We start from the raw sequence: 13,476 nt of genomic DNA on the forward strand, positions 1-13,476 counted from the left end.
ACAGTTCAATATGTTTAACAGAGGAAAATGGATTCCTCAAGAGAGACATGCATTCTGCCTTAGAATTTCCACACATTGTTAAAACCGCAGAGGTTCTTGTCTGTCTGACAGGCTCGCCATGATCCTCACTCAGTTTATTAAAGTCAGCCATATCAAGAGGACCAGTATGTATGTGTACATATGCATGCTTTCATAGGAACTGCTATCCCAATGGAGATTCATAATTCTCTGGAATATTCATTTGGAAGAGTAAATAACTTCTCTTCAGTTGTACTTGAACATTTTTGAGTTTTCCTGGACTGGGTCTGTAAGTGTTAAGCAAAGTAGGGAACAGAAATGTGTATGTATGCAATCCACCGGTGATTACGCTGCCCAGTGTACTTAAAAAATAACAGTTGTATGACCTTACCAAGGATTATGCTCGTTATAAGAAAGTCATGATCACTCAACCCAGTCGATTAGCAGGGAGGAAAATCGTGGAATTTGCAGAATAAAACTTGTCAGAGGTCTCTGCCAAGAGAAAAAACTTAGATCCTCTAGTTAGGGTACACGAGCTGCTCTCAGTTCCTCTGGGAATTTCTCTGACTCTTGTAATCCTGCCTGTGCCAGGTAGGCATTGTCCTCAGAGGACCTTCTCACCCAGATCTACCACTTTTGAACTGCCTCTTCTGCTGACAGTATACTCACCTTATTATACTCTCAAGAAAGGCTCTTATTTCCCTTTCCATTTATTAGAAATAGGCTAATAGATTAATATTTCCTGTTGAAATGAGTCAGAGATGTAGAGAGTGGGGGTCTAAGAGCAAACTAAATATTTAGGCATCCATTTTTGCTGTGGCTGTTTATGCTGTGGATGTCTGATTTGTGAATTCTCAGCACAAAACAGTACAGAAAATCGCTGTATGGTTACTCAGAAGTAACCGCACAGTGATTACACAAATCCAGCTGGTGCAGTATCTGCCAGTGGCCCCCAGCCTCCTGAAAGTGGGCATCTACAGCTGTCTCTGACTACAGAGAAGCAGCCACGCAGACATAATGTAAACGGTCTCCCCCAGCCAATCTGTGAGGAGTTGCATTTCTGAGAAACAAGCAGGCAGTTATGGGTCAGCAGCTATACAGAAACTCTGTACTCAGATTGATTATTCAAGACCTGCCTGGAAACCTTCCTGTGTAACCTCATCTAGGTGTTCCTGCTCTGGCAGGGGGATTGGACTAGATGATCTTTTGAGGTCCCTTCCAATCCCTAACATTCTGTGATTCTGTGTGATTATAACAACTTGATTTCAGTGTAACTGAAATTACCTAAACTTGCTGAAGGTGAAGGAGAAACAGGTCCAGTTTAAAACACCACCTGAAAGCACAGGTTAAACCACACTTGATGGTTAAATCGTATGATGGACTCAGTGAGTATCAACAGCAGTCAGATCAAGGAAATTCTTCTCTACTGGAAAATAAACTAAAAGCAACAGTGACTCACATACCTAGAAGGGACTCAGTGAAGGTTGCCAAAAGCCAGCAGGTTTCCAAAAACTGAAGGAAACCATAAAATGACTTTGTTGTATTCATAATTGTCTCAAGCTTCTTCAGGGACTCATTTTCCTAAAATCACACAATCATAGAATGGTATGGGTTCGAAGGGACCTTAAAGATCACCTAGTTCCAACCCCCCTGACACCAAAAGGGACACCTTCCACTAGACCAGGTTGCTCAAAACCCCATCCCACCTGGTCTTGAACAATTCCAGTGATGTGGCATCCACAATTTCTCTGGGCAGCCTGTTCCAGTGTCTCACCGCCTTCATGGTGAATAATTTTTTCTTTATATCTAGTCTCAATTTACCCTCTTCCTTGTCCCATCACTACATGCCCTTGTAAAAAGTCCCTCTCCAGCTTTCTTGTAGATTCCCTTGAGGTACTGGCAGCTGCTATAAGGTCACCCTGGAGCCTTCTCTTCTCCAGGTTGAACAACCCCAAGTCTTTCAGCCTGCCTGCACAGGAGAAGTCTTCCAGCCCTCTGGACTTGCTCTACCAGGTCCACGTCCCTCTTATGCTGGAGGCTTCAGAGTTGGACACAGTACTCCAGGTTGGGTCTCATGAAAGCGAAGAATAAGGGGCAAAATACCTCCCTCAACCTGCCATCCTTGCGTCTTTTAATGCAGCCCAGAATACAGTTGGCTTTCTGGGCTGCAAGCACACATTGCTGGGTCATGTTGAGTTTCTGATCTTATTTTGATATACTGTATTCTCAGTTATTAGCAAGTGGCCCAAGAACGATGGAAATCAAACTGCTTTTCCTTGGTGGTTTTGGTTTTCCTGGTTAAAGCATTCCCTGTGAATGAATTTTCCTCCAGTGAGAAATGATGGACACTCTTCTCCATGATGAGTCTATCTGTGAATGGTGCACTGTCTCACAGACAGCCAAGAATTAAAAATTACATCAGCACTTTACACAATGCTTTTAGAGCTTTACACCACCAGCTACTTAATAGTAAGTAAAAGTATCAGGAAATAAGATCCCTTTATTCTGTGCCTTTATGTAACAAGTAATTCCTGTTGGAAATGGCTGTACTCACCATATTGAATGACTATGGCAGAAGTCTAAAGCAGAGATGATTTGTCGGAAGAACTTCCTGGCTTCTTTTGGTGTCAATCTTCCCTTTTTTACAAGATAGTCGAAGAGCTCCCCACCTGACACATGTTCTAGCACCAAATACCTAGAAAATAACAAAGCCAGGATTCTGTAAGCACATTGTTGTAACAACTCCCTCACACACTCAGTTATAAACAAACACCTCTATTTACATGTGGTCAAGGAGAACACTTCTGGAAAGAACAGGGGAAGAGAATCAGAATTTTAAAATCAGGAATGCTTAATATTTTTAACAAGGGTTCTGCAAACTTCAGACATACCACTGTTGGATTCAGTGTTCAATGTAATAGTGAGAGAGAATCTGGACGCTAAAAATGACTCAAAAGACCAGGAGGAGAAGAAGAGAATAATCAGGTATAAATTCTGTGGAGTGAGACTGTGTACTAGGAAGCCCGAGGTCCCTTAAAACAGCTGTGGCAAAGCTGCACTCACAGACTGTTCTGCCTTGGACACCTGAAAACCAGACAGATGTCAACAAACTAGAGGGAATTTAAAAAAAAAAAAAAAAAAAGTTTAAATTATGAAAAAAGATAAAAAGAACTACATATGTGCAGCTTACATAAGGGCTTCAGCTTTTGCTGTTGAACAGCAGTGATTTGCTGGAGTAGCTGCCCCTCCTTACAACTCACACATGAAAAATGTGAGATTGAGTGAATGAAGGCAGCAGAACGGGGCCTTGGAGTGAGAGAGGAAACCCCAGACCTCACATAGTGCTCCTGGCAGTCATAGAGAGGAGAGTGAAATCTTCTGGAAGGACAGGACTTGCCATAGATGGACTGTCTTGTTCTTGTAAGTAGGACTAATAAGAGGTAGTCAAGCAGAGGAAAACTTAGTATAAATCTCTGGAAATGTTGCCTAATAGTGGGAACGAAATAGTTTCCCCAGGGAAGTGGCAGGAACACTGTAAACTGAACCATTTTAAAATAAACCAGATATAAAATGGACTAAGCAATAGACTTCTATTGGCAAGAGGATTGCCTGAAACCTCCATGGACTTTTCCCATCTCCTTTGTGATTTTGTGTTCTACTGTCTCCTTGCTTGTTTGCCCAACATATATTATTTTAATACAGAATGAATAAATTATGCAGTCAAGTTACTTATTCAGAATCTGAAATGACAAGTATAAACAACAAATTACTATTACTTTTTACTGAAAAAACACTTTTGTTCTTTGGTTCTGTTAGCAGGTTTAAACCTTGGAAGAGAGGCAGAAACCTGTACTCCCCTCTTACTGCCTCCCACCTCTGAAGTGAGTTTCACAGTTGCACAGCAAGGCATGTGCTCTGAAAGGTGGTTTCTGTAAAACAACAATGCAAAGGTGAACAGGGCATTCAAACCTTTGGGAGCTTGCTTGAGAGACATCACCAGAAAACTTGCAAACAAGAATCTGATATTTTTTCCAAATTTTGAGTGTACTTCCCTGTCCTCTCCTCCCAACAGCCCAGCAGACCAGGTTGAACAGTATGTGCCACAATCCCTATCTCTTAACGCAGCAAGCTAGTTTTATTAACAGTATTAATCCAACTCTTCAAATTTGAGTGGACAATTAAAATAATTAATCCAGGATACTGTCTCTTCTGTACCTCAAGAAGCATAATCTTGGAAGAAATTTCTAAATTTGAAATGGAAAGAAGACTATTACAAATCTGGGGGCTTAATTACTCCTGCTTTCCATGTTTCCAAAAAGATGGAAAAGTACGAGTAAAAGCTGTTCTGAGGGAAGTAAGACTGGCTTAATAATAATGGCATTAGCCTTGGAGTTGCAAAAGTGGGACCTGAGCTCCAGGTCCATCATCAGCTCCTGTGTCACTTTCACGTGTCTGCTCCCAGTCAGCACAAGGAGAAAGCCTTTCCCTTCTTACGGAAATGCAGCAGAGAACGCAGCAAGGGATGGACGTTAATATTGTCTTGCCAGCTAAGTGAGCAGTACAAAAGCACAAAAAAGTGGACAACAAAAATGAAATTCTATGTAACTACTACTACATTTGTACAGTCCTAAAATTACATTTGGCCCTTTGAAGGCAACTGCGAGGCTGATGTGGCCCCTGGTGAAAATGAGTTTGACAGTCCTGCTTTAGGAAATTAAAGTGGTATTTTCTCCAATTCTTATAAAAATAGAAACAGATATAAGAAATAGGGTAATACTGAATGTTTTCTTTTTAACTAAAATGAGTAAAGAAGAGAAAAATCTTAACTTGAAAATCACATTTACAATATGTGGGTTACCTTCTGTCCAAGAAGAGATGAGCAGTTACCAGGCTGTCTACTGACTTCACCTTCGTAATACAGAGATTACTGCTTATCCACATTACATTTTTTGAGCAAGACATCAAACTGCTCAGAAGAAAGCTGATATGCAGTACCCATGGGCACTGGGGCGTCCACATTTTCAAATCCCAATCCTCACTGTCCAAGTCTTGACTAACAGACACTCTGGTAAGAGGGTTTGCTATGTAATTCATTCTCCCTCTCATACCAGAGATAGATCCGCCTAACTATCCACTATGGCAGACATAAGCCTGGCACAGAATCAATCCTAAAATTCTCCTTGACAGTTCCCTCTCACACTGTGCCCAGCAGAAGTTGGATCTTGCCCCCAAAATTCAAACTGATAACTGCTTTTTTTTTCTTTCCTGGGAGGCATTTTATGAAGATGATTGCAGTTACAGGCATACAGAACACCCTACACACTGGTTTCAAATGCACAGTTTTGGAAAATTACAGACCCAGCATTTCTGTCACCCACAGCAGGAACTGCAAAGCAATTTATTTTCATCAACTTCATCTTATTAAAAACACTCAACAAAAATGCACTGACACATTTTATGAAAAATAAAACAAATTGAAAGACAGGGAGCATTTACAAGGTTATTCATTTTTGCTTGCCACCTAGAAGCACCAGATATAATAATGGAAATGAACAGGGGAGAACATTTGAAAAAGATTTGTGCCTATGACAAGTCAAGGGACACAGAGTAACACAGTGACAATGCACTCTGATCTGACAAGCCCCCAACGTGACCGGAGTGAGAAGGACGACAAACACATTCCCCAGTGGTCAAGTAAAGAAATAAATGCTGCAGGGATCGTTCCACAAGTGCTGTGTGGTTATTTTTCAGCTAGGATTTCTGAGTTCAGATTTGCAGCTGATCACCCGCTAACGCTATTCCCTCCAGTACCATGTGTTTTTTTAGGATAGCCCCCAACTAGGAGATTTTTTTATTAAACAAGGTCATAATTCAGAACCTGGCTCCATCTCTGTGCAAGCCAGTGTTTTGCTGGTGCATTACATGCTGCAGTAGAAGTACACGTGTTATTTCCGAACAGGCCAATAAGAGGGGTTTAAACATTTCCAAGTGTTCCACTGGTTCTATCACTGTATGGCTTACACAATCTTCACTTAATACTGCGTATCTGTATCTATCTGTGTATGTGTGAGTGTGTCTGAGTGGCTCCATGAAAGAAGAGAATATGTACTCTGAAAAGTCAAAAAGAAAAAGCAAAGGAAAGAAAGAACATTATTCCAGAGGCTGGAAAATAAGGCATACAGAACCTGCATCTTTCCTGAATCTGGCACAGAAGAGAATCCAGATCTCCTGAGTCCACATCAGTGTCTAAAATTCTTTACTTTATCAAAGTGCTATAGGATTGGAAGTATGCCAGTGCCAGCTCTTGAAGGATCTAGGAGAAGGTAAATAACACATAGCCTGTAGAGGAAAAAAACACTACGAAGTATTTTCCCGACTTCCCTTTCTTTCCCATATCTTTCTCAGATATGACAGGTTCTCATGTCACTACAGTACTACTTTTCCCATTTGTTCTAAGCAAGTGAGTGAATTCTAAAAATCCCAGAACAGTAACCAGAACTAGTCTATGTAAATTCAGAGGTGAAAAGTAACTTACTGGTGAATTAAGCTTTTCTTAAAATATCCTGTCTACGTAAGATTGACAGCATCAGTCTTCCCACTGTAAAAATGTAGGAAACCCTGCTCTGTAGTAGCCAGTGCAAGGAGGTTCACGGAAAGGGAAGAACCAGCCTGCTGTAGTAATACAGAGAGGAGCTATATTAAAACAAAAGACTCTTAACACTTAACTCTCACAACTTGGATGCTCTGGACACGCACTAGCTCTTCTAATCCTTGCATGTCACATGAGAGAAGCATTAACCTCCTGTTCTTTACTGATAGGGAACTGCAAAGCAAAGTGACTTGCCCAGGGTGACAGTCACCCAGTATCAGACCTGGGATTAGCACCTGTGGTCCCTTATGCCTTCCAGTCCATGCTGTCCCCACCACCAATTTCCTCTGCTTGCGAGGGCACTGGAAAAACAAGAAAACATCCAGCTTCTGACACTCAATATGACGTCAAGTGCACGTGGTGTTACAAACAAACTCTTGATTACTTGTTTTCCTCACTAGATACACTCTTTAAGAGGCTGCAAAAGTTTTCACAGGCCACAGCTTGCTTTCATAAAGACACCAATGTCCACGTCTTGCATGATATCTCATATGCCTGCTACAAGCCAAGACACAAAACAAAAAATCTCTGGTTAAGTTTTAGAGCTTGAAGGAGAGATGACTTTGGCCTTTAAAGACAAAGCAGCTTAATGCTTAATACAAGAATAAATTAGTAGTACTGGAGAGAATCAGAGAGATTGCGTGCAGCAGCATTTTATCTATTCCTTTTGCCGTTTTTCTATCTGCATCCCACCATCACCACCTCCCCAATAAAGCTAATAAGTTCCTAACCTCAAATGAACCACTACGTGTCATATCAGAGACATGCATACAGCTTATAAAAGTAAGCTTAGAATAATCCTAGACTCCTTTCTTTCTTTTTGGTTCATTTTATTTACTCTTTCAGGAACCAAAACAGTAAAGAAGTAATAATGAAAACCAAACAATATAGCAAAGGAGGGATGATTTCTGCACATGAAAGAGATGGAATAGCCAAGATGAATGTGGAAAAGTGTGGTCTTAAACTACCTTTGTGCCCCTCAGATTCTGCTTATCCCAGGAATCAGCACAGACTCCAGAGCTCCCTAATTCACAGCAGCGTCCCCATGGTTGACTGTGGCTTGTTCTATAGCTTAGACTGGAAACATAACAAAAAAACCACTGTGCCTTTCCTCCTCAGTACCCCAACTTGCCTGTATTCTGGGGATCACAAGATATGACAGCCCATCAATTTCACATCATTACTGTGTCCTTCAAGTCACTTCAGTTTTTTTTCCAAATCCTGCATGTCAGTAGGACTACTAAAAACGGAGATGATGGTTCACTTTCCTCTGGGAATGATCAATAAATATTCAATGATCAAAACCAATTTTGTCTATAATAATAGTAATATTTTTTATTACATCCAACTAGGCTAACTACCTGACAGGGCTATGGGAATTTATGATACCACTACCATAAGTTTAAAAATCACAGCTGTGACTTTTGCTCCCAAACACACAAAAAAATTTGCAAAATATAGATAGACAGAAATCAGTATCATTTTCTTCCTTTGTTCCTGAATAAACTAAGATGTTGGTTTTCATTTCTAACATCTTCGGTTGTCCTGTCATCAGTTCAAACACAATGAGGCTAAAATAGAACTCTTAGTCTTACCACTCCATTCCACTTCTTCCTTTCTCTACCCCTAAGGACAACACTGCTTGTTTGATTACAATTCAGGCTTGTAGTGCAGGTATTACCTTTAGCTCCAGCTTTCTTCAGGTCCCTATAACTTGGTTGTAACTGCTATGATAATGGTTTTCCATGTTGACCACCCCCTCCATGCCTCCATTGTCTCCTTTTTTTTTTTAGTACTGTATCTAACACAAATCAGCTGCCTTCACTTCTAGATATCTTGTAGCCCACTCTGTAACCAATCTAGGATCTCTTTCCTGGCCTTTGAGGTTGACTTCTATCTGACCAGCCTCCAAACCCAGGTTCCACCATCCCCTTGCTAAATATCCAAGCAAAGGATTCTCTCCTGTCACAACACACCCCTACACAAGGAAGAGCATAATTGTTAATGAGACAGCTATTCACACATCATCATTTTTCTTCAGCCCCTTCCTGAAGACTGTACTTTGCTGTGATGCTTGACAATCGCTTGGACTTTTCCATCACAGGGCTTCCAATGTTGCTTGGTGCTTTGGCTTGTAAGGTGACGAGGGCATGGGCTCTGCTTTTGTCCCATTCTTGGCTGGTGCCAGCACAGCAAGATCTTCTCCATCACCAGATTACCTTCGTGCTACAATACTATGAAGACATCACTTGAAACAGTAACAATGGCACTTTTGGTGATGATTTCTCCTTCCCATCCGGTGGACTACACCACTACTTATTAAAAGGTGCCTTTGCCCAAGCCCTAGGCCATTTTGAGGAATAACTCACAGAGCTCTCACTGAGGCAAGGGAGCTACGTGCTACCTCCAAGGCAGGACTGTAATAAAACAAACAGGCTGGCTCTGAGCAACGCCTGGAAAAATGCTGTTAAAGAAAGACTAACTGGCACAGAGAACACCAGGACCATGCATTACCAGATATTTATGGCAAAGTAACAAAAAAAACCCTGAAACAAAAACACCAGTTATGATCTGTAAAGAATGAAAAGCTGTCTTGAAGTAATTAGCAAGAATGGTGTGAAATACTAAAATTCTTGCCAGATGGGATTGCTCGCAGTGGCACATCAGTATACATCCCAGCGTGGGTATGCAGCTCTTGCTTTCTCAGCCTTACGCATGAAGACAATTTATGAGACATTCACAGCTACACAAATTAGGTCATCTGCAGCAATACAAATGTATTTATTATTATAAAAGCATTAGACGGATAGACATCTTTAGATGAAAGCTCCTACTGAAACACAAAGTATTTCAGGTACGCATTACAAATGCAAAAAAATAAGAGTAACAAGATATAATCTATGGTGCTCTAGGAATGCTAGCCAATCCACATGGCTTCTTGTTTGGGTCAGGCAATGCAAGTTTTGTTCATCAGGGCATGCGATTAGCTGTCTGTCAGGGAACAAATTAATAACCCATTTTTAATTAAATGGTATGATACTTACACATACGATGCACAACCCCACTTACATCTAACCAGGCAGGTTGGTCTTCTGCATAAGCCTGAAATGGACCACTGGGAACCATTGCACATCACTGGGTGATGTTCTGGGACTTTTACTAAACCAGAAGTGAGATCGGATATTCTTGGTGGCACTGGCTAGCTTTTAGGATGCACAGCTTCAGGTGTGCACTCCAGCAAGATGGAAAGCACGGATGCAGTTATATATAGAGAGATACACATAAAGACAAGAAAAGTCAGGAGAGCTCCTGCTTGTTTCCTCTTTGCTCAGGAGTTTACTGTTTTGTGATACCTATGGGTAAGACATTTCATGGAATGACCACACCTGCTGAGAAGCTACTCTGTTTTATCACTTACTAGTCAATTACCGCATGAAAATCATGAGCGTAATTCTAAAACTGGGGAACGTGGCGTGGATCAAGACACTCTGGAGTTGATGCAGATGTCTAAACAATTACCAAGGTCAGGGATACAAGACAGGTAGGAATCTCCTTTATAAAGACAGATACATCTATAGTTCTTTTCTGTCCCTATGTTTATTGCTCTCCACATCTGTAAGAGCCTCTTGAAGTTTGGACACAGAATCAAATGCAAATGGAAATGGTTGCTCCACAAACGGCATGTGCGAGGCACTGCCATTGATTTTGATGAATCTTGAACCATCTCAAAGTAACCCATAATCCCCAGCAGATTATTCACAAGAAACTAACTAGTCCTTTTGACAAATTCAGCTAAGAGGTAGAAAAAACATTCCATTTCAAAGGTCTGGTGAATCAGCAAGGGTTTGTACCAGCAGACTGCTGAAGAAAAGCCTCCAGAAGAAAAAAATCCTGGCAATTCATCTTCCATGCTACCACCCTACTTGCAAAATGTCCTTCCATACATACATATGAACAGACATATGTGTAACAGGGAAGAGTTGCTCAGCCCAGATTGATACGTTGTAGTTCTTTGATGGCTTTTTCACTGCAATATTTTCTATTGATTAAATAATCTCTATCAGATATTAAGCCCCTTGTTATTGGCGCAGCCTATAAATTATTCAGAAGTTATATAAATTCTTGTAGTGGGCATGAATTTTTAAACCCTAATTTGGCAAAAGGCCTGGAACTCTATTTTTTCTGTTTGTTTGTTTAATTTTTTCGTCCCCTGCAAGAAAATGCACACGCAGTAGATTTTTTTTTTTTTCCAAAAGACAATTTTAACTCTAGTCTGCTTGTTTGAATTGAGATTGTATTTGATCGCTCATTATGTTTGGACATGAACAGGTTGGCGCTTCTGGGGAAAAGAGAAGTAGTAGGAGATGCTGCTGCTGCGCTTTGTACCTTTGATTTATTGGGGATGAAAGGTGTTTTGAGCAGTGCCTTCATGGTGTGTAGTCATGCATCCCAAGGCACTGCAGCAGCCATCCTACTCGGGCACATGATATGGAATGGATCCAGCTAGAGGGATCCTCAGCACAGGACAGGTAGAACTAAGACAACACTCATCAGCTCACTGTTACAATTCTGCTAGCAACCATAGACACTGGGGTTTTACTCTTCAGAGCTAAGTGGCCTCTCCTTTAACAAGCAGGGCCCAGACACACACAATGTTTCCTACCAAAGCCTGAAAGAGAAATTAGACACCTAAATATACCACAGCTCTGGAGATACTTCTCCCCTTGACCTTTGTTCACATTGCAGCATGGCTTCACTATGGGCCTGTTTTCTCTGAAGCCCAGAACAATGGTTTGGATGGTATGCAAGCACACATGTCAGGCAGTGAGGAGAAGATACAGTCAGGCTTTTTGGGTGGAGCTTATTAGGACTGTGTTGCACAGGGTGTAGTATTAATCATCGCCACCAGCTCTGTGCAAGCCCTGCGTTGTGCCAGTCTGGCACCCCTCCTGCAAGCATGGACACCTGTCCTGGCCGCAGCATCACCTTCTCTGGCCTCTACCCAGCTGCTGGTCTCCAGACCCACCCCTGGCTCCCCTCATGTGCTCTAGCGCCACTCCTACAGCTGACAGGCTTTCCTTTGGCTACATGTGATTGCAATTCATGACAGTACTAAAACTAGTGAATAGAAGAAGAAAAGGGGTCAAAGTAGCTGATTAAGAATATTTCTCTTAATTCTAATCAAGGCTCAGGTGGAACATAATTTTGTCTTTCAATCCTGTTCTATTTTCTTTTCCTGTATCCACAGCATCTGACACCTCACTATTAGAGTACCATTAAATAATTTTCAGCACTGAGCCCTTGGAGCTGCTCCAGCTTTCTGAACCCTCCTTCTGCCTTTAGACAGGTTTCCCTACAAATGGACTGAATGTGAAAGTCCTGGGCTACCATTAACAGAGGAACACGCAGAAACATTTTTTCTCTTTCTTGCATCCTGTGGCACCTCACAATTAGTTTGCAAAAGAATAAACAGAATTACAGGAAAACCCTGCAGGAGAGGGCTGGCAGCATGAATGCCTCTGCAGACACCAACAGACTTGTTAGTCTTCGACTCCTGCTGTCAGTTGATCCTGTATAAGCCAGAAATGTGAGCTGTGCACAGGTAGGAGGACATTTTAATTTCGTTATCTGGCTCATTGGGAAGCACCTTCACCTCTGAAATCAGGAGGTGGTGTGTTGTGTACATGGCAATGAGGCTTGGGCACTTGGCCAATGTTAGCACTATACTGCTGAATGATGAGAAAGGGACTTGCGCTTGGACAAAGAGCTGATGAATGCACCGCACATTCCAGAGAACAATATTCTGACGTCCACTCCCTGTCTCAAAACAGACTCTTGTTTAAAATGCTAATCAAGCTGGACAATACAGAGATTTAAAATAAGGGTTCCCACAAAATTTGAAATCTTAAGTGTGAAGATTTGAAAATTAATTGATAAAAATCTATGCATATATATACAAATATCTGTATGCACCTATAAAAAGAAATTTATTGATAAATACACACAGACATTGATGGAAAGGGCATCAAGAAATACTTGTATAAACATCTGAAAGAAAAGGGCATGGAGAAGTCCTAAGATGTTTTTATCTCATTTCCACCCTCCACCAACCCCCCAGTAATTTAAACTAAATAGCTAATCAAATAAGATCAAATGGATAATACTACCTCTGTCAGGAGTTCTGCAGCAAAACTCTATCAGTCAGCTTTATCCCTTTTGGAAAGAGAAGGTCCATCTCCTGTGGACTATGTGATGGCACTCAGGTTGCCATGCTAACAGCTCCTTCAACAGAGGAGCTGTTTTAAGATCAAAAGGAAAGCTGAATTTACTGCATAAAATGCAGTAAATGTACAAATCAGAGTTTTAAGAATAAAGCACAAGATTGCTTCGTAGAAAACCTCCGAGCCAATCACTTCACTCATGAAGGAGACTAGCCTTTGCATGTTTCCTCTTATTTAATCCTCAACAAGGCTGCTAATGAGAACCTCCTGCCTATTCACAGTGGTAGCACTGCTAAGTGCGTATGAACTCCGTCTTCCTCCCAGGTTACTACACAAATACTAACAAGGGCCAATTCTGGAAAGACCCTTTCTATACATAGCACAGAGGAAAGAGGACCATTACTCAGTTCATTTACAATGCAGAAAACATATGGTCAAAGGAGTGTTTCCCGTCCACTATGAATTACAAAACGCACCAAAACTTTGCTATCAGCTTTGTTACTGCCTTGCTCATTCCTTTAGTTTACTTACATTTCCCTGAAATTCCTGACTGTCTGAACTTGGTTAGTCAAAATGACTGGTGCACAC

The 13,476-nt window shown here is 41.3% G+C and overlaps 1 protein-coding gene across 9 annotated transcripts in view; it reads right to left on the minus strand.

Annotated features, from left to right (window-relative positions):
• Window positions 1-13,476, minus strand: part of BRSK2 (BR serine/threonine kinase 2) — a 326,267-nt gene that overhangs the window by 89,927 nt on the left and 222,864 nt on the right. For all 9 annotated transcript variants that reach the window (XM_071809011.1, XM_071809010.1, XM_065840016.2 and 6 more), the window contains exon 4: window positions 2,573-2,713. In XM_071809011.1, coding sequence (XP_071665112.1) covers window positions 2,573-2,713 — 141 coding nt within the window. The remainder of the gene's footprint in view (window positions 1-2,572; window positions 2,714-13,476) is intronic.

This window comes from Patagioenas fasciata, chromosome 5 (assembly GCF_037038585.1).
Source record: "Patagioenas fasciata isolate bPatFas1 chromosome 5, bPatFas1.hap1, whole genome shotgun sequence".
Taxonomy (NCBI): domain Eukaryota; kingdom Metazoa; phylum Chordata; class Aves; order Columbiformes; family Columbidae; genus Patagioenas; species Patagioenas fasciata.